Below are 22,172 nucleotides of genomic sequence, written 5' to 3' on the forward strand. Positions count from 1 at the left end.
ATGGCAATACAATAGAAAGAGACTGAACAAGTATGGTTTGTTTGGAAGGTTTGCCAGGAGAAAGCCTCTTCTCTCTAAAAAGAACATGACAGCGCAACTTAGGATTTCAAAGTTGCCTATGAGCAAACCACAAGACTTCTGTAACAATGTCCTTTGGACAGACAAGACCAAAGTGAAGATGTTTGGCCGTAATGCACAGCGCCACATTTGGCAAAAACCAAACACAGACTATCAGCACAAACACCTCATACCAACTGTGAAGCATGGTGGTGGAGGGGTGGTGATTTGGGCTTGTTTTGCAGCCACAGGACCTGGGAATCTTGCAGTCATTGAGTCGACCATGAACTCCTCTGTATACCAAAGTATTCTAGAGTCAAATGTGAGGCCATTGGCCCGACAGCTAAAGCTTGGCTGAAATTGGGCCATGCAATAGGACAAGGATCCCAAGCACACCAGCAAATCTACTGCAGAATGGGTGAAAACAAACAGAATCAAGGTGTTGCAATGGCCCAGGCAAAGTCCAGACCTCAACCCAATTGAAATGCTGTGTGGGACCTTAAGAGAGCTGTGCATAAACAGACGCCAGCAAACCTCAAAGAACTGAAGCAACGTTGTAAAGAACAATGGGCCAAAATTCCTCCACAACAATATGAGAGACTGATAAAGTCCTACAAAAAACAATTATTTCAAGTTATTACTACTAAAGGTGGTTCTACAAGCTATTGAATCATAAGGTGTACTTAGTTTTTCACACATGGCTTTTCCATTTTGGCTTTATTTCTGTTAAATACATCATGAGATGGTGTAATATGTCATGCGTTGTTCATATGAGGTTGTATTTACCTAATTTGAAGACCTGCTAAGGAACAAATGATTGTTATTATGTCTTCATATGTAGAACCACAAAATTCAAAGAGAGTGCACTTTCTTTTTCCTATGACTGTATATAAATGTGGCTTGGCTTCCATCACCTTGTAAGGTCCATTTAAGAAACGAAAATTTGGCATCTTATAAGAGTAACAGTCTCCTTTGGAGGAATCAATATAAATGTCGACAGGGCAACAAAAGATTTGATTGGGAAGAGAAGAGAGACAGTGGAAGTAGTTGTTGATGAGAATAATTTGCCACCAGATGTTGGAAGCAGGGCACCTCACAAACCCACTTGTTAGGCTGTAAAGCTGTAGTTCCTGTATAAAAGGTCTTTTAATGTCCATTAAGGCAGCACTGGTATCAAGAGAAGCACAGGCAGTGAAAAGGAGAAGTTTGATGTATTGCTGCTAGTGGCCCTCACGGCTTCTTTACGTCTGGCAGCAGTTGCATGCAGTCTCAGGAGCAGTGGGGTAGCAAACTGAAGCAGTAATGCCAGCAGCAGCCGCTCTTTGGGGTTAAAAAAAATCATGGACCCACGATGGCATGCCCAAAAAACTCCCATATCATAGAAGGTACACCAGGCCCTATATAGCCATTAGTTGTGAGATGATGGTAAAATAAACTTGAACTATTTAAAGCTAGAATGGCTTAGTGATCAAGAGAGAGGGTGTTACAAATCAGAGGACCACAGCTGGAATCTCACCTCTGCCTTACACTCACTTAGGCAAGCCACACTTTCTCAACTTGAATGCTCCCACCAGCAGTTTGGGAATAATACTGACCTACCTAATAGGGCTGTTGGAAAAAGCAATATGTAAAATGCTTTGATTATGTTAAAGTGCTGTATAAGTGCTGTGTACTGTTGATTCTGTTTGCTGTAATTATAAACTTGAAATGTTGACATGTTGAAAGCTAAATGCTAGCAGAAGCACGCCAAGAGGATTTTAAAGGTAAGAAAGCAGGGCATGTCTAATATGGGTGCAACATTAAATCCATATATTAAAAATGCCACAGGTTGAAAGTAGTGCCTCAAGAAAGGTTCGGTCTAAAAAAATTAAAAGGTATCTACTTCTGCAGTCAATGTATTGGCACAGTCATTTGCTCTGCTTTATCTGTATCTGTTTCAATCCACATCCAAATTACACTGATGCAACTGATCTCCCAATAACCTGTGCTGTGGAGATTCTCTTACTGTTTTTGTTCTTCTCTCAACCATTGCATGAACAAAGGATTGCTTGTTGAACTTTGCTGTTATTATCAAACTTACTTTAAATGTGCTCAGATACTAGGTCAAGGAAGGTGGTGTAAATACCTGAGACATGAACTGATAAACGGATGAATCTTGGCTGGATTTTTGTGATTTCTTCTCCACTTTTTATTTTTGTTTTTTAATTAATTGCAGCAGACAGAAGGAGGGGCACAGACGGATGGCCAGCCGTCACAGACACAAAGCAATGAGAGTACCGAGAGCAAATCTACTCCAAAGCGGCTGCATGTCTCCAACATTCCCTTCCGCTTTCGGGATCCTGATCTCCGGCAGATGTTTGGGGTATGTTGATATGTCCTTTAAGGAACCATAGGGCTGTATCCCTTTCTCTCCCCCCCCTCGAAGGTTTAAAATGAGTAACAATTTAAAACATAAAACATAATATATTCTCATGAGGCCCCACCCTGTTTGGGTGGGGGGTGCCTCGGGACTGCAGTTTCCCCCCCTCAAAGTCACCACAGTCTAACAGAGAAGAATTAAGTACACCTGTGCCTCAGGTGTGTTCAGTTGGCATAGTGCAGTTCCCTCAGGGGTCTGGATCCGGTTCTTTGAGATCAAACAAGGAGGATCCAGGTGATGTGAATATGTAACCGGGAGTTAATGTTTTCCTTCTGAAGGACACATTCATTTCCTGAAAATGACGTTCCTCCTTAAGATCCAATTAAAAAGAGTATACCCTAGTTTCAATCTTTTGGCTTTGGGATTGTGGGCTTTCAGGCTGCTAGCATGTTTCAGCCATGTCTGTTTTACACTACCAACCTGAACCTGATGGCTTTTGTCCTTAGCAAGCAAGAAGAAAGTATTGTTCAGAATTAAATTTCTAAACATGTAGAAATACATGCCATGTCAAAGAGTGGGGGGGGGGGGGAGAGAACAAATCCTTGAATGTCATACACTTGGATTTCTAAAATGCTGTTGGAAAATACTGAATTTCTAAAATACAGTTGATCAAATTGCTCACCGAAGGTTGAGAGTGTAAGATAAGAGAGAATGATTAGCTCAGGGTCAGCCACTGAGCTTCACAGCTTAGCCAACTTTGAACCTGGGTCTCCCAGTCCTAGTCTGCCACTAACCACTACACAAGAATGGTGCTCACTGTACAGTACAGTGGTACCTCAGGTTACGAACTTAATTTGTTCTGGAGGTCCGTTCTTAACCCAAAACCGTTCTTTTGCTAATGGGGCCTCCCGCTGCCCCCGTGCAATTTCTGTTCTCATCCTGGGGCAAAGTTCTCAACCTGAGGTACTACTTCCGGGTTAGCAGAGTTTGTCACCCGAAGTGTTTGTAACCCGAAGTGTTTGTAACCCGAGGTACTACTGTAGTGAGGAGTTACAACAGTAAAATCCCAGAAAAATGTGTCTCTGGAGAAAATTGCTGCTGATGCTCCTGTCTACAAAATCCTTATAACAGACAGATAAGATGACACACCCGTGATAAAGCTGAACCAAGTTGGGTCAGAGGAGTAATCAATTTAGATTAGCATTCTGTTTACAGCATCTAGGGGGTCACTGTTGGTAGAGAAGTTCATGAGTTGGGCATAGTGCTCTGGTCTATCCTCAGTTCCTAGCTGTGTTTGAAGCTCCCATTGTTCTGCGCGCATTTTGTGACAGGAACTTTCCTCAGCACAAGCAGTGCCTAAGATTTCAGATTAAAACTACAGAATGGAAGGAAAGGAGGACATTTTTCTGCCTCCCCACTTCTAGCTACTCTCTTAAGGATGGAGAAAAGACCCTCTTAAGAATATTAGGGGGGTGGGCAGGGGAAGGACTAGACCATGTGAAAAATGAACATAATATTTTAGCTGCAGATCATTCATTTTCAGCTTTATAAAAGAAGCGTGCCTAGCCCATAACTTAGGTTTAAGGTGCCATTTAGCTCCTAGCTTTCATATCTCAGTTTCTAACACTGGTTCCTCGTTCTCAGGATCTGGAAGATAATAGTTTGCCTTCTCAGAACATATTTTGGGCTGCTGTGGCTGATAAGTCTAAACCTTTATATTTTTGTCTAGGTTTTTTGACCTAGAGCAGAAATGAGTTATGCCTTATATTCATGATTGACATTGCAATATATTATTGTGAATACATGTCTTGGGGCTGCCTTGTGTGTTACCAATAGTCACTGTAGATTCATATGCCTATAAGGCATGGGCAGAATATAGTCTTTATCTGACTTTAGGGCTATCATTTCAAAGCATGACATATTCTTTAGGCTGTCCCAAGAGTTACAATGGTACCTCGGGTTAAGTACTTAATTTGTTCTGGAGGTCTGTTCTTAACCTGAAACTGTTCTTAACCTGAAGACCACTTTAGCTAATGGGGCCTCCTGCTGCCGCCGCACCGCCGAAGCACGATTTCTGTTCTTATCCTGAAGCAAAGTTCTTAACCCGAGGTAATATTTCTGGGTTAGTGGAGTCTGTAACCTGAAGCGTATGTAACCTGAAGCGTATGTAACCCAAGGTACCATTGTAGTGCATTCACAAGTGAAGGACTGCTTTTGGAAGTGTTTACAGTTCTGATTTCTATGTCTCCTTTATTCAAGTCTCCACTTTCTGCTTAGATGACCAAACACAACATTGCACTGCTAAACGTGTATTGAGTTTTACAGTCCTTTGTGGTGGAGGAGTCTGAGAATATAATTTTCTTGACTCTAATGAAACGATATCAGAATTAGGAGATTTCCCCAAGGTAGGCAGATAAACAAACCTCCCCTATACATATATGCAGCTCTCCCCACTCAGTTGCCAGATCCTTAGGCTCAGAACTATTAAATTTCTGTGAACAATTTCATGCGAAATAATGTAGCAGGCATAGGAGTCTCACTTCTACAAACCCCACCACCCCGCACTCCCACTTCAAGGAAATACAACTAAAAGAATGTAGACAATATTTTAAATTCCCCAGCATTCAGAAAGCAAAAATTATCTGCCACAACGTTTTCTAAATTTTTCATACCAGGGGACATAGGTTTGAGGTTGGAGGTTTTTAATGCAGTAATGTTGGGGGGACATTTCACTCTTGGCCTGACAATGTTACTTATTCCCCCATCCATCACACTGGGTATGTGGCACCCTTACAGTTTGTCTGATATTGCCTCCCACTTCCCTGTTCGCCTCATTGGTCAGGGCTCAAGGACAAGACCGTGATTTCTTTTTTTAGCAATAGTGATACCTCTGGGATTTCTTTGTGCCTATCGGTTGTAGCTTAAGGATGAGTCCCAGTGCATCCTTACTCCCTCTCAGGCTGAAAACAGTGATTGTATAAAGTGGTACCTCGGGTTAAGAAATTAATTCGTTCTGGAGGTCCGTTCTTAACCTGAAACTGTTCTTAACCTGAGGTACCACTTCAGCTAATGGGGCCTCCCACTGCTGCCACGCCCCAAAGTTCTTAACCCGAGGTACTATTTCTGGGTTAGCGGAGTCTGTAACCTGAAGCGTCTGTAACCCGAGATACCACTGTACTGGTAAAGAGAGGGGATGAAATTCTTTAGTTTAATGTTCTCTGTCTATCCTAGCCATCACCTGAAATTCTTCTGATAAACATGTGCATGTTTCATGGAGCCTTAAGGTAGCACATTACCTTTAGCATTCACAGGTGGGAGGAAAGTCCTAAACCAACGCCCAAGCAATGCCGGATTACATTAGACTAGAAAAATGTTTTGCAATTCCCGTCTCCACCAAATTACTGGTTACCATTTACCGTCATTCTACTTAGGGTAAATGTTTTGTCTGGAAGGTTATTCCAGTGGCATAAAAGTAAAAGGGGAAGTGCACATGAACTGTGGTGCCTGTGGGTTTCATCTTTCCTTTTACTTAATTGGAAGCTTTGGTTTTCCTGGCTCTGACTTCAGCCACAGGGATAGAGCCTGCTAAAACTGCTTTTTTACTTCTTAGGCACACATGCATGAGCATGTGCCATTTTGAAACTTGGGGTAGACTCTACACTTGGAGCAGGGAAGCAATCAGAAATTCAGTTCTGATTTCCTGCTCGTACAGCATTTCCAAACAACATAAAATCAGTCTGGAACTATAAAATGGGACAGTGAAATATTAACCCTAGTTGTGGTGTTCTTATTACTACTGCTACTGCAGTAAGAGAGCTTTCCCTTGGGTGAATCATATTAAACGAGCCCTTTATCCTGTAGGGGACCTATGATTGCAGCTTCTGCAATATCCCGCCTCCCAGCCTTTCCCAGTGTCAGGTTCGATTGTTTCAATGTCATCTATGAAAGACTTAAGGCCTTTGCCTCAAGTGAATTTTCCAAAAATACATGAACAGAGAGAAACTGTGTAGTTAGCAGGAAAATGGGCCATGAGAGAATATTATTACGTGGGAGGAGTGAAAAAGTCCCTGAAGGATCCAGCAACAGCCTGGAGGTCGGCTTTGCCCTGGAGCATGAAGCATCAACTTACGTTGTCATGCAATCTGAAAAAGATCATCAGGACTGACAATGATGGCTGATCTCAAAGTGCTCTGCAAATTTTCCACAGCTGATTTCCAAAGTCTCAGATGTTCCTGACTGTAGGCCAGGAGTCACAATTAGTTGTGTAAAGCAGGACTTCTTTGCCACCGTGTGCACACAGTAGCCACAACTATGTGCTCCCACCTGTGTTCACTATGGGACTTGCACACCACCTGTACTCTAGTTGTCATTGGGCTTGTTTCATTGAGCAAAACTCTTCAGAAAAGCAAGGGGCCAGTTAGTCTCTACAATGCTGAAAAGAACACCTAGGAATTATATGGCCCTTTCTACCTTGCTGTTCCATACTGAAACTAGGGCCTTGATGGAAGCACCAGCCATGTTGACTGGAAAATCCCCTAGAGCATTTATGAATCCCTTAATTCCATAAATGTGGAACCATTCTAGCTGGGCCCTCACCTTTGCAGGGAGTTCTCACCATCATCAGTGCAAACTATTTGGTACTCTTGATTGTTGATATCTTCCAGGAGCTGCTTTGTGGCTTGGGAGCAGGGGTACAGTGTTACAGTGGTTCCCCTCATACCTGCAGGGATGCTACAAGGGAATGGCATAAGCGGACTTCTGTTCAGTCTTTGGCTCTTGAGCTGTGAGGTCCCTCTTGTCTCCCATTGAGGTTAGCATCTGTAAATGAAGCTGTTGAAAGTGCTCCTCCTAGGTAGTGTAAAATTTGTATTTATTTGTAAGCTGATACGTTCAGTCAATATATGAACCAATTAGTATATATGCTTGTTCAAGAAATATATGAATTTAAAAATTGGTAAATTGATTCAATTCAGTCATTTAAATCTGACTTCTGCACTCTTATGTATTTAAATCATTGACTTAATTGCCCTGATTTAATGTAATCCACCCTAGGATGCACTTAAAATTCTGGTCCCAGGTGTTCAGAGCCCTAAGGCTTAATGATGTTTGTTGACAAGATATACAGACAAGATTTGTTTTTGAGAAAGCTGTGTGAAAATACAACCCAGTGTCTAATAAAACAAGCTAGGATCCTTTCTACGACTTTCTTACCTTACCTTTGGAAATATACCATTTATTTGACTTGAAGCTAGCAAGAATTGTAAGCTGTTTTCACACACTTGAAACTGCTTCAGTATTTATAGGCTGTGTGTCATCTCAGTTATTTGTAAAACTTCCAATCGTACCTTGCCTTCCTGTGTGGACTAGTCTATTGTAGAGGAAACAGTGTACCCTGCCTCAAGCGAATGAGAGAATCAGAGAATTGTAGAGTTGGAAGGGACCACCAAGGTCATCTAAGGAGTGCGCTTATTAATCTGAAGATTATAATGATTCAGATGCGGAGCTGAAAATAGTTGCATTCAAAATTTGCTCCACTGTAGTGACTATTGAATTGCTGAAGTGATGAATGGGTAAATTTGCTTTTGTTTTTGTTGTTGCCAAATTGCAGCTGAATGGTCTCCTTCGAAACATAGGTCCCAGCTCTAAGGACAACACATTAAACCCACTTTAGGGGGCTAGCTGTTGGGGTCCTGCTTTAAGCTGGCAAGACAGCAACCAGCCCTTGCCAGATGGTATTAAAGGCATAGGGACCCCCACCCCCCCACGGGGGATCAGGGGACTGAACTATCTAGCTACTACTTTCTTACTGTATGAGTTCAAAGTCTAATTCAGCATTGTCCAAACAGTGAATACTGCTGGCCTAGTTAGTTCAATGCCTCTAGGGAAAGTCATGTTGTTTACTGTAAAATTTAGAAGAGTTGACAACAAGCCGGTAATAGTTACATTCAGATGGACAGGGAGTTTGGGGGTGGAGAGAGAGATATGAAGCTTATAAGACAGGCAACGGTGACCTCTTTTTATTTAATTTTTGTGTGTGGCTATGACTCATACATTTTGAGTCAGTCAGTTCTGAAATCATTATGCTTAATGAAGCACCATATGCTCATATCCCCTTTGGATAAGAAAGGAGGCCTGCAATTACTCAGTGGGATTTACTTCTGAGTAGACATCTATAGACTTGCACTGTCAGGATGGAGCTATATCTGCACTGTCCTTACATATGTTAAAGAAAGCATTTTTTATTAGGACAACCCTGTTTTTAATGCCTGTGGGGGGTTTAAGGCGGAGTATAGGAAGTGTGGCTTGTTTGAGTAAAAGAAATAGCACATAGGGTTGAGTTTAATGGAGAAGCAATTTAAAAATGGCAGAGCCACACCAGCATCTGGAAGTAGTGCAAGAATTTATGAATGCCAAGGGGGCTACTACCATAGCATTCATTTGCCCTGTAGTAACCCATACAGTAATGCACTAAGAGTCTCTTAGTGCATTACTGTATGGGTTACTACAGGGCAAATGAAGCATCTGGCCTCCATTGGTTCAGCTTAATGTGATGATTAGAACGTTCATCAACACTCCTTCAGCTGAGGGAACTTGTTAGTGGTGGAATTCAACTTAAGTTGAATTAAAAGTTCCCTTGTATATGGCTAGAGAAAGGCAAATAAGGAAGGAGTTAGGAAAGCTCACAGGAAAGAGGTCCCATGAGGTAGGGAAGCTAAAAGGAAGAGAAAAAAGGAGCAGGGTGACTGAAGAAATGGTGCAAAGCATGGAACGGAACAAAAATTAAAAACCTGAGGGAAAGGAACGGGGGAGGGGGAGAAGCCTGAGGAAAACATAAAGCTAATGGAATTGGGTTGGCTCTGAAAAACCCACAGAAAGCCTAAGGATATAGGCACATAGGAAACTGCCTTATAGGGAGTCATGCCATTGGGTATGCACACTGCCTATTTCAGGGTTTCAGGCCAGAAACATTCCCAGCCCTGTATGGAGATGCCAGGGATTAAACCAAAGCCTGCCAAATAGGTGTTCTGCCACTGAGCTACATGTCAGTATGTCAGATGGAAGGGAGTTGACAGACTAGCAGGACATAGCTGACTTCCCCTGGTAAACATAAGGATGCCAAGGGTGATTGTCACTCTAGTTTTATGTTACGTCACGCCTGCTGTGGCAGCCAGTTTGTGACATGCTCACAGCACTCTTTCAAAATCCAAAATGTGTCCTGGTCCATAAAGTTTGGTGACCCCTTTCATAAGGTCTCAAGGCAAGTTGCAACATACTTAATGTAAACATAAATACTTTATACTATCGATACATTCATTAAAAAAACCACAACACACACACAATTCATAAAAATATACAAAACAATCTTCTCCGTAATAGCCACAAGAAGCTTTAGCAGCATACTGACAGCAAAAAAAACCCACACACAAAACCCATCATCTTAGTTTATCAGAATGCCTGAGAGGAAAGGTAAGTTTTTAGCTGTCACTACAAAGATGTCAGCAAAGGTGCCAATCAGAATTCATTAGGAGAGCATTCCACAGACAAAGAGAACCACAACTAAAAAGGCCCTCTTTCTTGTCATCATCCTCCAAGCCTCCTTCAGAGAAGATCCCTGGAGACTTGTTCCTTCTATACACATTGTAGTTCTGTCTCTAACAGTGCTTTCCACCAGTTTTCCTAGAACTGATGCTAAGCTAGCCAGCCTGAAATTTCTGGAGTGGAGTAGCTGGAAAAGGAGGATGCAAGAAGAGAGACATAGGAATAAAGGCACCTGCCTGTCCCCTCACACTCTCACCACCCAACAGCAGCCACCTGTTCCTTCACTCTCTTGCCCCAGAAGCAAAAGCTTTAAAACATTCCCACCCATGTGGTGTTGCATGTCTCCACTTGTTCTCTGTGCATGTGAAAACAATACCACCCATGTGGAAGAAGCCAGTATCAGTTGACTCTGGGAACTGTAAGGTTTGCAGGAGTACCCCCCGCCTCGCCCAAAAATATATCTCTGAGTAAAATATCCATAAGGTTGGGGGGGGGGCAGATTCCAAAACAGCATAATGAGGACCGAGCATGCTCTGTGACCCTGGCTTGCTGACTAACTGCTGGGGTAGAAAAACAGAAAACCTGTGGGTGGCAGAATGGAATGGAGTACCATGGAGGGGAAGGGCTAGAGTGACTGGAATAAGAGCACTCCACACCACAGTGCTTTGTTGCCCATTGCACTCTAGTCCACAAAAGCTTATGCCACAATAAACCCATTCATCTTTAATTTACCGGAAGACTCGCTGGTTTTGCAGTGACAAACTGAACCTGGCTCTGCAATATCTTAACCTGGAATGTGAAATGAGATTGCCTTTATAGATCTTGCAACTAACTCAGAGCGTATTAAGTAGTCAAAGGCTTCAGCTAAAGTCCTACTCAAGCATTTGCCTCAAAGTATGTGGGCTTAAAAGTGAGGAGGGGGCAGGGTGAACCAGCAGCCCCCACCCACATCTTACCCACCTGTGCCCTGCTTCACACCTTTCCTGTGTTGAAAGGGGAGTTCTAATTCTAAGTGTGTTCAAGTAAACAAGCTTGGAATCCTCTCAATTGGGGACCTCGATAATGCAATGTTACTGATCATGTGCATTTAGCTGAATGTGCTTAGAAACTCCTATAAACTTTTCCTCACAGTGCAAGGTGATCTGGCACATGCAGAGACGCTGGGGATGGAGACAGCATTTATCCATCCATCCAAATAATTTATAGTCCGCCCTTCCTCATGAAAGACCCTAGGATGGTATGGTCATGCATCTCCGTCCTCTCTCTCTCTCTCTCTCTCTCTCTCTCTCTCTCTCTCTCCCCCCCCCCCCCTCTTGCCAACATGCTTCTGGGTGGTTGCTGAATATGGTTTAAATAAAAGCTGACAACCAGAAGAAATTCAACAACTGAACATTCTTAACTGCATATTATAAAGGAAAATTTGCTAGCGAAATGAAGATTTTCTTAGAAAGGAGGATAAATGCAGTAGCTGACAAGGGGTAAATCTTCTCTTCTGTCTTTACAGCAATTTGGCAAAATCCTTGATGTAGAGATAATCTTTAATGAACGTGGCTCCAAGGTAAGTTTTGTTTCTATACCCAGTTTCTCTCTTTCTCTCCCCTCTCCCCTACCGCCCCTGCCCCAAGTTGACAAGATAGGACAGCTCCCTTCATAGAGAATAAGGCAGAACAGGAACTGGTCGTCATGTAATCGCGTAAAAATTGCCATTCCTTATAATTGCAGATTTTGAGTGTAGCCAATATATTTCTTTCCAAATCCTTTCAAAATATTCCTTCAGAAAGATCAGGCACCCCAAATTTCTAGCAATAAAGGGTTTACTAAAGCTATCAGAGTCAGATTTTCCTTCGATTTCTCAAAGTTCCTGGTGTTTGGGACAGATGGCTTCTGTCCATTTAAAAATAATAATCTATGAATAAATTATATGGGATAAGAGCTTTCACAGGCTATCTTGTGTAAAAGAAAAATTTCCACCCACTCTGCTAGCATAATGGACCCTTCAACATAGAAAAAATGTTGGCTTTTAGCAAATTACGGTATCTGTACAAGCTTCTAATTTTCTGGAACAGCTACTTGTGTAGCTATTCAAGATGCATCTGAATGATAGTTTTTCAGGCTTACTACTAATTGAACTATCTAGAGAACAAATTGCAAACATTATGGTCACAAGTGCAGCAATTTTGAGTGATACTTGTCCTAACTGGTTCTCGTCATGAAACCATTGTCCCCTCACTGAAGAATTGATGTGATTCTCTCTCTGCCCAGTAGGTCCAGCACTGGAATAGCAGGGAGTGTTGCAGGTCAGGAGCAAGGTGCATTGGCAGAGCTCTGTGGGGGAAGCTTGCACAGTGCATGTCTATACTCTGCTTGACTTAATCAATGCTAAGTTTTCCACTTTTAATTAAAAATGAACATCTGTCCCATCCCCCCACCCCATCACATGACAGTTCAAAGGTGTACCGCCTAGTATTTTTTATATTAAAAAAACCATGGCCCGGTATAGAAGTGCCCCACTTAGATTTTTATATTTGGGTTCAAATTTGCATGCTGAAATTCATTTCTATGTGTTATCTGAAAACCAGAAAAGGGATTATTTTAAAATATTAGCCACTATAATATTCTGCGTACCTTCGGCAAATTCTGTAAACAGAATTTAAACCCTTCATGGCAAATGATCTTTGAGCTCAGTTTATGAAAGTTTAAGATAACATAAATGCAACACAACATGTGTTGAACTTGTGGAGAGATGCAGAACTATAGTGGGCGGCATAGAGCCCTTTATTCCTTTACCTATTTCACATGTTCTCCTGATCTCAGAACTGGAAGGGATGGAGTGCTTGGCTACTGCCCTTCATTAGCCATAGGCCACTTGACTATTGAGAAGAGTTAACAAGCTGGAAAGAGAACCACAGGCATTTAATTTGTGTAATGCAGCCTCCTGCAAAATAAGCACCTTCCCATTGCAACTCTTAATAGAGCATGAGCAATCTGCTGTGGTTGCATCTCTAAATATATTTCTCTCTGAAGTTAGCATAGGCCAAAATTGTTTATGAATTAGTGGTGCTTTAGTTATTATTGTCAGCCTTGGGGAAACTGACTCCCATGTACAATCTCTTTTAAATGCCTAAAGGATGCAAAAGCAGCAAGCCTGTCAGAAAGAACAATGCACTTATCAAGGCCTTCATTTGACACTCTGCTTTAATTTTATAAACACATGTGATAATCATACTCATTTTATATAAACTTACATGACAGTCTCTGTTCTTATGTTCAGAATCTTCTATAAATCACAGAATTCTAATTATGACTATTTAACAGTGCAGCCAAGAAAGCCCAAGACTTCTGGTTTTCAGTTAAAACAAGAGCTGTTAGTTATGCATTAACTTATGGGTATTTGCCCCCTTTTCTTTCATCCAGGCAATATTTAGCCCAACTAGTTTCTCCTATATTTGGTGGTAGAGTTTCTAACACCTGCCCATCGAATTCACAACAGTCTTTTATCACTTGGCTCCAAGCTGGGGTCTGTTCTCTCAAAGATGGTGAATAGCTTCAGTGAAACTCAGGAAGCTCTCAAAGAATGTTTGTTGGTTATATCACGGAATATTGAATTGGGACGCCTGGGATTTGCCCTTCTTTTTTTAAAAACAAACAAACAAACAAAAAACAGTAGCTTAGAATCCCCAGTGGTGGAACACAAATATTTCTAGGGCCCTTTCACTTGTCACCACTCCCCTTTCTTCTGCAAAAAGTATGCCAAAACTTGAATGCCTTTCTCCTACCCTGTGGTTTCTGTTCTAACCTAACGATATGGAACCTCTCTCCTCTTCTCTCTTGGGAATCGGAAAGCAGATGCTCCTGCTGCCTGCATTGTGCTGTGTTCTCAATATTATCCCTCCCTCCCCTGGGTTTCTAAAGGGTATATTTTTGAATATGTATTTGATAAATGAATGTTAAAAAGGTGAATATGTAAAATCCAAATCGCCCCAGGTGTGCCCCCATCCAGTAATTGGGAAGGTCCTCCAGGGGCTGAGCATATCTTTATCCCTTCATAACTGTGGCAAAGGTCCTCTGCCAGAATTGTTCCAGTCTTGTGAAATTTTGGGAAGTTTCTGAAAAAATAAAGATGCATCTTACCCATTGGTCCATCTGAGTTGAGATGATAGCTTTTCTTTCTCTTGTTAAGCTGACATGCTAAGAGAAGCTTTCATGCATGTGTTAAATCTTACTAAAAACTGGCTCTCACTGGAGAGAGCCTATAGTTATGCACACTTTTACTGTATAAATATTGATTCTTCACAGGAGCACCAAACATTTGAATTCTACAATATGCACAATTAAGGAGGAGATTATTGAAAGATCTCTAAGAAAGAAACCTTTTGAACAATTGAAATAAGAATTTCCTTTGTTTTCAGCCAAATGTGCCTCATAGTTTTAGTAATTTTCATTGCGCTTGTTACACTTCCCCTGGTAATGTGCCTACCAGAAATCATAGCTATTGTGTCTTAAAATGCTGGTTTGTTCCAGTTTGCCAGTGAAAACACTTAATTTCGCCTCCCAAATGAATATTTTGGTTTCCATGAGAATAAGTTTGATTTCCCCCAGTTTACACTAGGTTTTGAAAAATCCAAATTTCTTTAGAACTAGAACACTCAAACTTTGTGATAATGAACCTACTCAAATCAATACAACAATTAAAGCATCCACCTATATTTAATTGGAAAGGAAAAGTGTGTTGATATTCTGTACCCTGGTCCAGTGAAGATGTAAGTTGGCAGGGTCAGGTAATTGAATCTCCCTCTGGTAATTATAAATGAACAATAATTATTTGACTTTGGAGAATCCTTTCTAGTGCTACATATTGTACAAAAAGTGCATGAGAGACTGGCAAGACACTGTTAGCACTACTTAAAATAGTAGCTTGAGAATCCTAGGTTCAACCTTTGTTTAGGATCTGTACACATGACACCCTACTGTATGTATATTGGACCAAACCAAAAATATGTATGTGCAAGATACATGGCCCTGCTGGACTACTGTTCTGAATATTCAGATTGGTCCATGTGTATTTCATGACCAGAGAATGACTAGTAGGGATGCATTGTGTTCTGATGGCTTAGCCTTGCTCAGTAAAGGCTGTGGCTTCATAAAAACTGCTGTGCCATGGTTGCTGTTTCCATGTTATTTGGTTTCTAACTATGCCTGAGAATTACATGGTTGCCTTTCTGCAGCTTATTGCATGCATCAAATGACAGAACAGTTTACCTTAATTACTGATACTTTGATGTAATCAGGCAGTACAGCATGTGGGGCATAGGCATGTTCACGCTCAAGTCATTTTATAAAAAAATTAAAGATACAACAGATATGTTGTATGTCTCTTTACTTACAGAAAGTATCTAGTACAGGGAAACAAGTGATCTTGCACTGTTCTGCTCAGGGGTTTTTAATTGGGTTGGCTCAATAACAGAACTTGTTTCATTGTAAATTACTTTGGGTTGCCCTAGGCAAGATAAAATGACTGACAAATTCAATAAGCAACAGTGATAATCTTCCCTCATCATACATCTAAGGTGCATTCTAGTTTAGTCAATATTACCCCTGAAATAGATATAATAAAAACAAAGAGCCTTGTAGCACCTTAAAGTCTATAAAATTATTGTGGCATAAGGGTTTCTCTCTGTCAAGGCAGGAGTCAAGAGCAGGTCAGCAGTAACTCACAAGGTGCCAGTGAAGTTAACTGTTTATTCCAAGAAACAAAACAATTCAGGCCTAGTGAGTACAGTAACCCTTTTCAATAGATTTTCCCCAATGTGGCAGTTGCAAGGACTGAAGGTCCCCACCTTCCCACACCTCTCTGTCTTCTTTTCCCCTGGGTCCTTCCCAAGCAGTCAGAGACTCTGACTCCTTGTCTGACTTTGCTCCACCCTCTTCATACCTCTTCTCCCTCTGACCAGTCATTGTTGTCCCACCACCAATCTCCTGGTTCTGAGCCTTCTTCCATTTGGGGTTCCCCAGTTGGCGCCTCCCACCACCATGCCTCTGCATCCAGCTAGTCCATGACAATCTCTCTCTGATCCCCCCCCCAAGAAATAGTGGTGGTGAAATTGTAAACGGTGAAGTTAACAACTGCTTTCTTTGAACAAACTACTGCTGTTAAGCGTAATCATCTCAGCCAGAACTGTTCTGCACTTAATCTCCATCGGAACTCACTGTTTAACAATTCCACCTTCCACAGTTCGTATGTGTTACCTGTAAATCAGGATAAAGCTTTTTGCATCTGATGAGTGGATCGTAGTCCACAAAATCTTATAGCAGGGATTTATTTATTCCCCTTGTTTCATAAAATTTATACACTGCTTGACTCTAAAATTAAACACTCAAAGCGGCTTAGAAAAAAAGCTAAAACAATAGCATTATCAATAAGAAAAATGAACAACTATAGTTTAAAACTTTCAAAAAGTTAAAATAACAACGGACTAAAAAGCGATTAAAACTTCCATCAACCACGGTGCCCTTGAGGGCTTTCATTGACGCCCTTGGGCAGGTTACCCAATCTCTGAACTTGTATTTAAAAAGAAGTGTCTAGTTCTCCTAGAAATAAAGTTTCTAAAGAAGTAAAAAAATATGCAGGCACCTCCTAAGCGATTTCTGTGAGAAGAGAATGTGTGTGATGTGGCCATCTTGTACATTTTCCTGGTACTAAGGAATGATCCCAGTTGTTATTAGACAGCAACACCCTTGTGAGTGAGTGTGAGTTCCACAATCAGGGCATATCTGACTTCTTATGTCAGGGGTGGGGAGTTTTCCTTATTTTGTGCTGTGGCATGCCCCCTTGCCAGCCATTTTTTGACTGGGGCCCTCAGTACTCCCCAAATTCAAAATGTGCCCACTGTTCCAAAAAGGTTGGTGACTCCTGGCTTATAACATTAAAAATGTGTTGGTCTTTATAGTGCTACAAGACGCTATGGATTTTGCTGCAACAGACTATGCCCCTGAAATAAATACGGTGAAGTTCTGCTTCCCTCACTTGCAGATTTCAGTTGTGTTCTGCATTAGCAGAAGCATTTTTCTTTGATTTTGCAGTATTCACATGTTATCTTGCTTTAAGCTGATGCAACTCTGTCAAGCCCCAGTGTGTTTCAGAATTTTTTCCACTCTAATGAAATAGCTTTAAAGCAGCACGTAATTCAATCAGTGCAATGCAGTATTAGATGGGAGTTCCAGTCTTTTCACTGCAGATCTTGGAAAGTAGGATGCTTACTTTAAATGGCAGTAGGGTTTCCTTTTCTTCCCCTCAACCAATCACTCATGCCAATCACTCATCTCAGATGGATTATCAAGGATGGCTAAAGATGCATATAAGTTTTGGAAGCAAGTAACCCTAATGCCTGGAATCTTTTTGACTATTTATCCAGGCTTCTGGCTGTTGACTGAGTCTTTAAAGTGTGTCTGTGTATATATAGATATATTTTAAAAATGAAATTATGGAAAATCCGTCCCAACACCATAAGATAAAGATGCTGCTTCTGAGGTGAATGTTCTAAACATAATAAAAAAGGGTTAACAATGCATGAGTTTCCAGGGGCTCCGTTTAGTTTTCTTTGGTTTTTGTTTATTTTTGTTTATTTTTGGTTTTATTATTATTTTTTCTTAATTTCTGTGTTCTGGCCACACCCAGGAGAATCGTCTGCTTTTGATTTCTCCCTTTACGGTTACATGGTAAATTTTCTTTCTCATTCTTCAGAGATGGAAACATTTTTAAAAACTCTGTATAATTATTATTTTTTTACACTGCTCATCCTGTTGCTTGTTATTTATTGCAGAATCTGAGGCCAGACTAAAAGGGTGATGGTTACTTGGGTGTCTTTTGGGTCCTTGAACAGCTCCTTAAAGAAAATGGGGTGTCCCTGGGCTACAGGTGGTTTCAGGTCATATGAGATATTTCTTTATGAGCATTTAATAATCTACAGTTGCATTAGTTGGATAATTTTCAGGCAGTAATAATAAAAAGTAAAAAGCAAGTGTTGTTAAAAAACAGGAAAAAACCCACGCACAGACAACTGAACTTTAAAATTGGTAGCAAAGCCAATCAAAAATAGGTTTGTAGTAATACTTTGTAATATTATATAGCTTTGTGGATGCATAGTTGCTGCTTTCCTTCAACTTAACATTTTCTGTGATGTACATGGGCAATCTTCACCCAATAAAGGCATGCATTTATTTTACTAATTGAGATGTCCTTCAAACATCACAAAATATCAGTTCTAAAGAAACTTATTCATGCTTATGGACAGATATTTTATGCTGTTTGGTGTTGTTGTTTTGTTTTCTTTAAAGCACAAACTAATAACAAATTAAAACAATTGCAGTGAAAAAAGTTTGTAAATGTGACAGATGTGTATGTACATCTGTTTATAATATGTGATTCCTGCCCCTCCTCCAAGGACTCAGGAACCCATTCATTGGACTATTCTGTTGGAGAAGATTATCTCATTGTGTAGATAATAGTGTTCTGTTGTGAACCACCTTGAGATCTTTGGGTATAGGATGGCATACTAACTATAAACTAAACTAAACTAAACTAAACTAAACTAAACTAAACTAAAAACTAATTGTATTCCTTAAGTTCCTAGTGTATGTGTGTTTGGCCAGATAGCTCATCTGGAACACAGAGATTAGATTTCCTCCCTCCAGCTAGCATATCCAATACACTCTCATCTTCTTAGCAAAAGCAAGTTCCCCAACAAGCAGCAATTTTTGTTTTGAAGGAAATCAGTCTGTTTTCCTAGTAGGATGGAATGTGACTGGGGAAGCACTAGAGCAGAAGTAGGCTTTCTGAGAGCAGCCTCCAAGGGGCTGCTTTTGGGGGGTGGGGAACAGAATTGCCCAAGAAGGTAGAGTTGCAATTGCCAGCCACAGAACAGCTTCAGAATTGACCACATATCTGTCTGGGGCCGAGAGGGCAGGATAATGGGGGGAAGCAGCTGTCAGCACCCTCAGCCCTAACACCTTCAAAACATTGCATGAAATTTGGGGTTTGCATGTCTGGATAAGCCCTTTTGAGAAGAATTTGCTTAAATATCCAGTAATAATATTTTTGCTGGAGAATCCAGTGACCCAGTTTAATTTATCAACTGATTAAAAAAAATATCTTTATCCCTTCCTTCCCATGAATAAGCTTCCCATTGAACTCTACAAATACAGGGCAGGAAACCCAGCTGTGAAGCAAAAATAGAGAAATCCTTCACACAGTTGCCGCAGGAATGGTGAAAGGCTTGAGCCCTAGCAGGTTCTCATTATAGCATCTTCAAGAGCACTTTAAAATGATGACCCACTTGCTACTTAGTGAAAAATTAAAATGGCTCTCTAGCCACTGCATCTCATGTTTCATGTAAAGCCAAGGTAGATTTCCCCCTCAAACTAAGTGTAAGTGTACTACTCCGCCTAAACAGTCCTGGACAAGTCTACTCAGAAGTAAATCCAGTTGTGTTAAGTGGGACTTACTTCCAGGTAAGTGTGTACAGGATTGCAGCCTTCATTACCTAGGTTCCTGTTTCAGTATCAGCAGTTTCCATTATAGTTGACATATACTTTGTCCTTCCTGTTTCTGGGGTGAAAGAACTCGAAAAGATTAACTACTACAGTGTTTGAAATGTGGCTGTAAAACTGCCACAACGATATTTTATCTAGCCATGGGCTAAGCCAAATGTCTACATTCTTGTGAATGGAACAACTAATGCTCAGACCACACTGCTGAAGCTAAATGGACAATTCCTGGAGAGGAGACCAGTGGGATCCTCACCTACTTCTGAGTTTTCTAAAGGAAAGTAAGCTATAAATAAATCAATGATTTCAGCTACTATTTAGATGTTATCATTTTCTACTAGCTTCTCATTAAATTAATTTAGTCTTCCTAGCTTAGTCCCTGTGAAAGTGTTGTTCAGCCCCATTAATGAGTATCAGAAGTTTAGAAAATGGTCTGCTTTGTGACCGAAACATGGAAAGAAGTGGATTAGGTGAAAGAAAGTTAAGCTGTCCTGTGCTAAATTAGGTGGCTACCCAGTTCTTCAGATCAGTCCCAAGCCTCTGTGCTCTTTCCCATGTAATAGATTCTTTCCCCTCAGATTTAGTAGTTGCCCACTTAATGATGATATATGCATATACTGCAGCATTTCTTTAAACAATGTTCATTTTACAACTAAATGTAAGGGTTTTGCATCAGGAAAAGGAAATGTAAAGCTTGGACCGAAAAGATAAACGGATCAATTGTGTAGCAAGATTTCTACCATGTCCAGTTGCTCTACCATTATTGGAGCATATACAGTGGTACCTTGGTTGCCGAACTTAATCCGTTTTGGGAGCCCCGAAACCGTTCGGAAACCAAGGCGCAGCTTCCATTTGGCTGCAGGAGCTTCCTGCGCTCAATTGGAAGCTACGTCGAACGTTCGGCTTCCGAAAAATGTTCGCAAACCGGATCACTGACTTTTGGGTTTGCAGTGTTCAGGAGCCAAACTGTTCAAGTACCAAGGTACCACTGTATAGTGTAAAGACTTACAGTGTGTGTATATATATATATATATAGAGAGAGAGAGAGAGGGTAATCAATAAAAGACGAGTCCAAAACTGCAATTTCTCCAGAGCTGCTGCAAAGGGTGTGACTTTCTTGCACAGCATTAAACTGTTGGACCACACTCCCTTTTTGTAGTGGCTTGTTCAAAGCACCTGCATGTGTGTATCCTTGCCATAAACAGGCAACTACTGAAAATGTTGTAGAGTCATGCCTTTGTAAGGTTCCGCATGGCAAGAGGATTTCCAACTAGGATTTAATAAATTTTGTTCCGTCAAACTAGGAGCTAGTTTACTTTTCAAAATTTGTCTCGAGTAACTGTACTTTTTTTGGTCTGGCCTCAATTGCTTTATGTTTGTTATTATTTTAAATCTGATTACAACTTTTTTTTATTAAAAAAAATTAAATTTATTTCATGAAACATGCATGAACCAAAAATGTGACTCTAGGAGAGTATTGCTAAGTTGTGCTGATGTCAATTTCATACTGTGATATTTTTTTTCTCTATTTATCTAGATATCAGTATTTCAATATATAACGATGTGCATGTTTTCCCCCCTTCTCCCGCTGCATGCAGGGATTCGGGTTCGTAACTTTCGAGAATAGTGCTGATGCAGACAGGGCCAGGGAGAAATTACACGGCACCGTGGTAGAGGGCCGTAAAATCGAGGTGCATGTCTTCAGTAATTCAATTTCTTCTTTATATTTATTCTTTTGTTTCTTTTTTTGTGTCTTGCCTCACTTATTTCACATTTGGATTCCTGTCTTGTGTGTGCGTGTGCGTGTGTTTGTGTCTCTGTGTTTTTCACTCCCCTGCCCCCCTGCACTGAGGTGTATAAAAATAACACACCCACCGAAATATATATCTATATATGTTTTGTTACTTTAGGTATTTTTCTTTTTCTCCTTTCTCTTAAGTTTGTTTCCAACCCACTCCAAATTTTTGACCTTCTGCTGTCTTGATTTTCCTTTGCTTCAGTTTATGAGGCTCCGACTTTTTATTGCCAATCCTGATCAAAACTAACGAAAAGAGCACTGTCCAATTTGTAACTTTTGTGTCTTAACAACAAAGAAGGGGGCCAGCCAGAATCTGCCCTTTTCCTCAGAGGCCAGTTCTCCTTCATATGAGTGTGACATTACATTAATTGCAGGAAGGGATTGACAACACAGGAAGAAACTTCCTTGGGCTGCTAGAATAATTTTTTCTGGAGATGATTTCAGTAAGTAAATACACACTCAAAATTAGCTCTTACAATGTGCACAGAGTTTGATAAATGTGAATAGTTGTTAACCACGTGGGAAGTAACTGATTAATCAGTGGGGAGAAAAATATATTCCCTCATATTGAAGGCTAACTGGCCCCTTTCTCTTTTCCCTCCCTTTTTAAGAGAAAAAAGTACGAAATATAGGGGGGGAAACTTAAAGCCGCCGTTTTGAGTAAGATGTCTGCATATTTTGCTTTTTTGTTTTGTTTTTTTGTTTTGTTTTTGTTGTTTTATTTCCCTTTTCAATGGTTTAGTGTTTAGGGCCCTTCACTTGACTCACTCTTTCCATGGTAACTATACACAATGCTGGCGATGGTACGAGTTGGCGGTAAGTGAAACAAAAGTGCTAGAGGAGAAGCTTATTTCTTTTCTTTTTTTTAATGCAAAA

At 40.7% G+C, this 22,172-nt stretch overlaps 1 protein-coding gene across 21 annotated transcripts in view; it reads left to right on the forward strand.

Annotated features, from left to right (window-relative positions):
* RBFOX2 (RNA binding fox-1 homolog 2) overlaps positions 1 to 22,172 on the forward strand; it is a gene marked incomplete at its 5' end in the record, with an annotated part of 176,447 nt that overhangs the window by 125,697 nt on the left and 28,578 nt on the right. For 13 of the 21 annotated variants that reach the window (XR_014224019.1, XR_014224020.1, XR_014224021.1 and 10 more), the window contains 3 exons: positions 2,273 to 2,419; positions 11,460 to 11,513; positions 21,097 to 21,189. Coding sequence is in view for 18 of the 21 variants with exons in the window: in XM_082240257.1 (XP_082096383.1) it covers positions 2,273 to 2,419; positions 11,460 to 11,513; positions 21,097 to 21,189 (294 nt within the window). The remainder of the gene's footprint in view (positions 1 to 2,272; positions 2,420 to 11,459; positions 11,514 to 21,096; positions 21,190 to 22,172) is intronic. The other 8 variants (XM_082240261.1, XM_082240260.1, XM_082240263.1 and 5 more) reach the window with 3 other exon arrangements.

This window comes from Podarcis vaucheri, assembly GCF_965113315.1.
Source record: "Podarcis vaucheri genome assembly, chromosome: 10".
NCBI lineage: Eukaryota > Metazoa > Chordata > Lepidosauria > Squamata > Lacertidae > Podarcis > Podarcis vaucheri.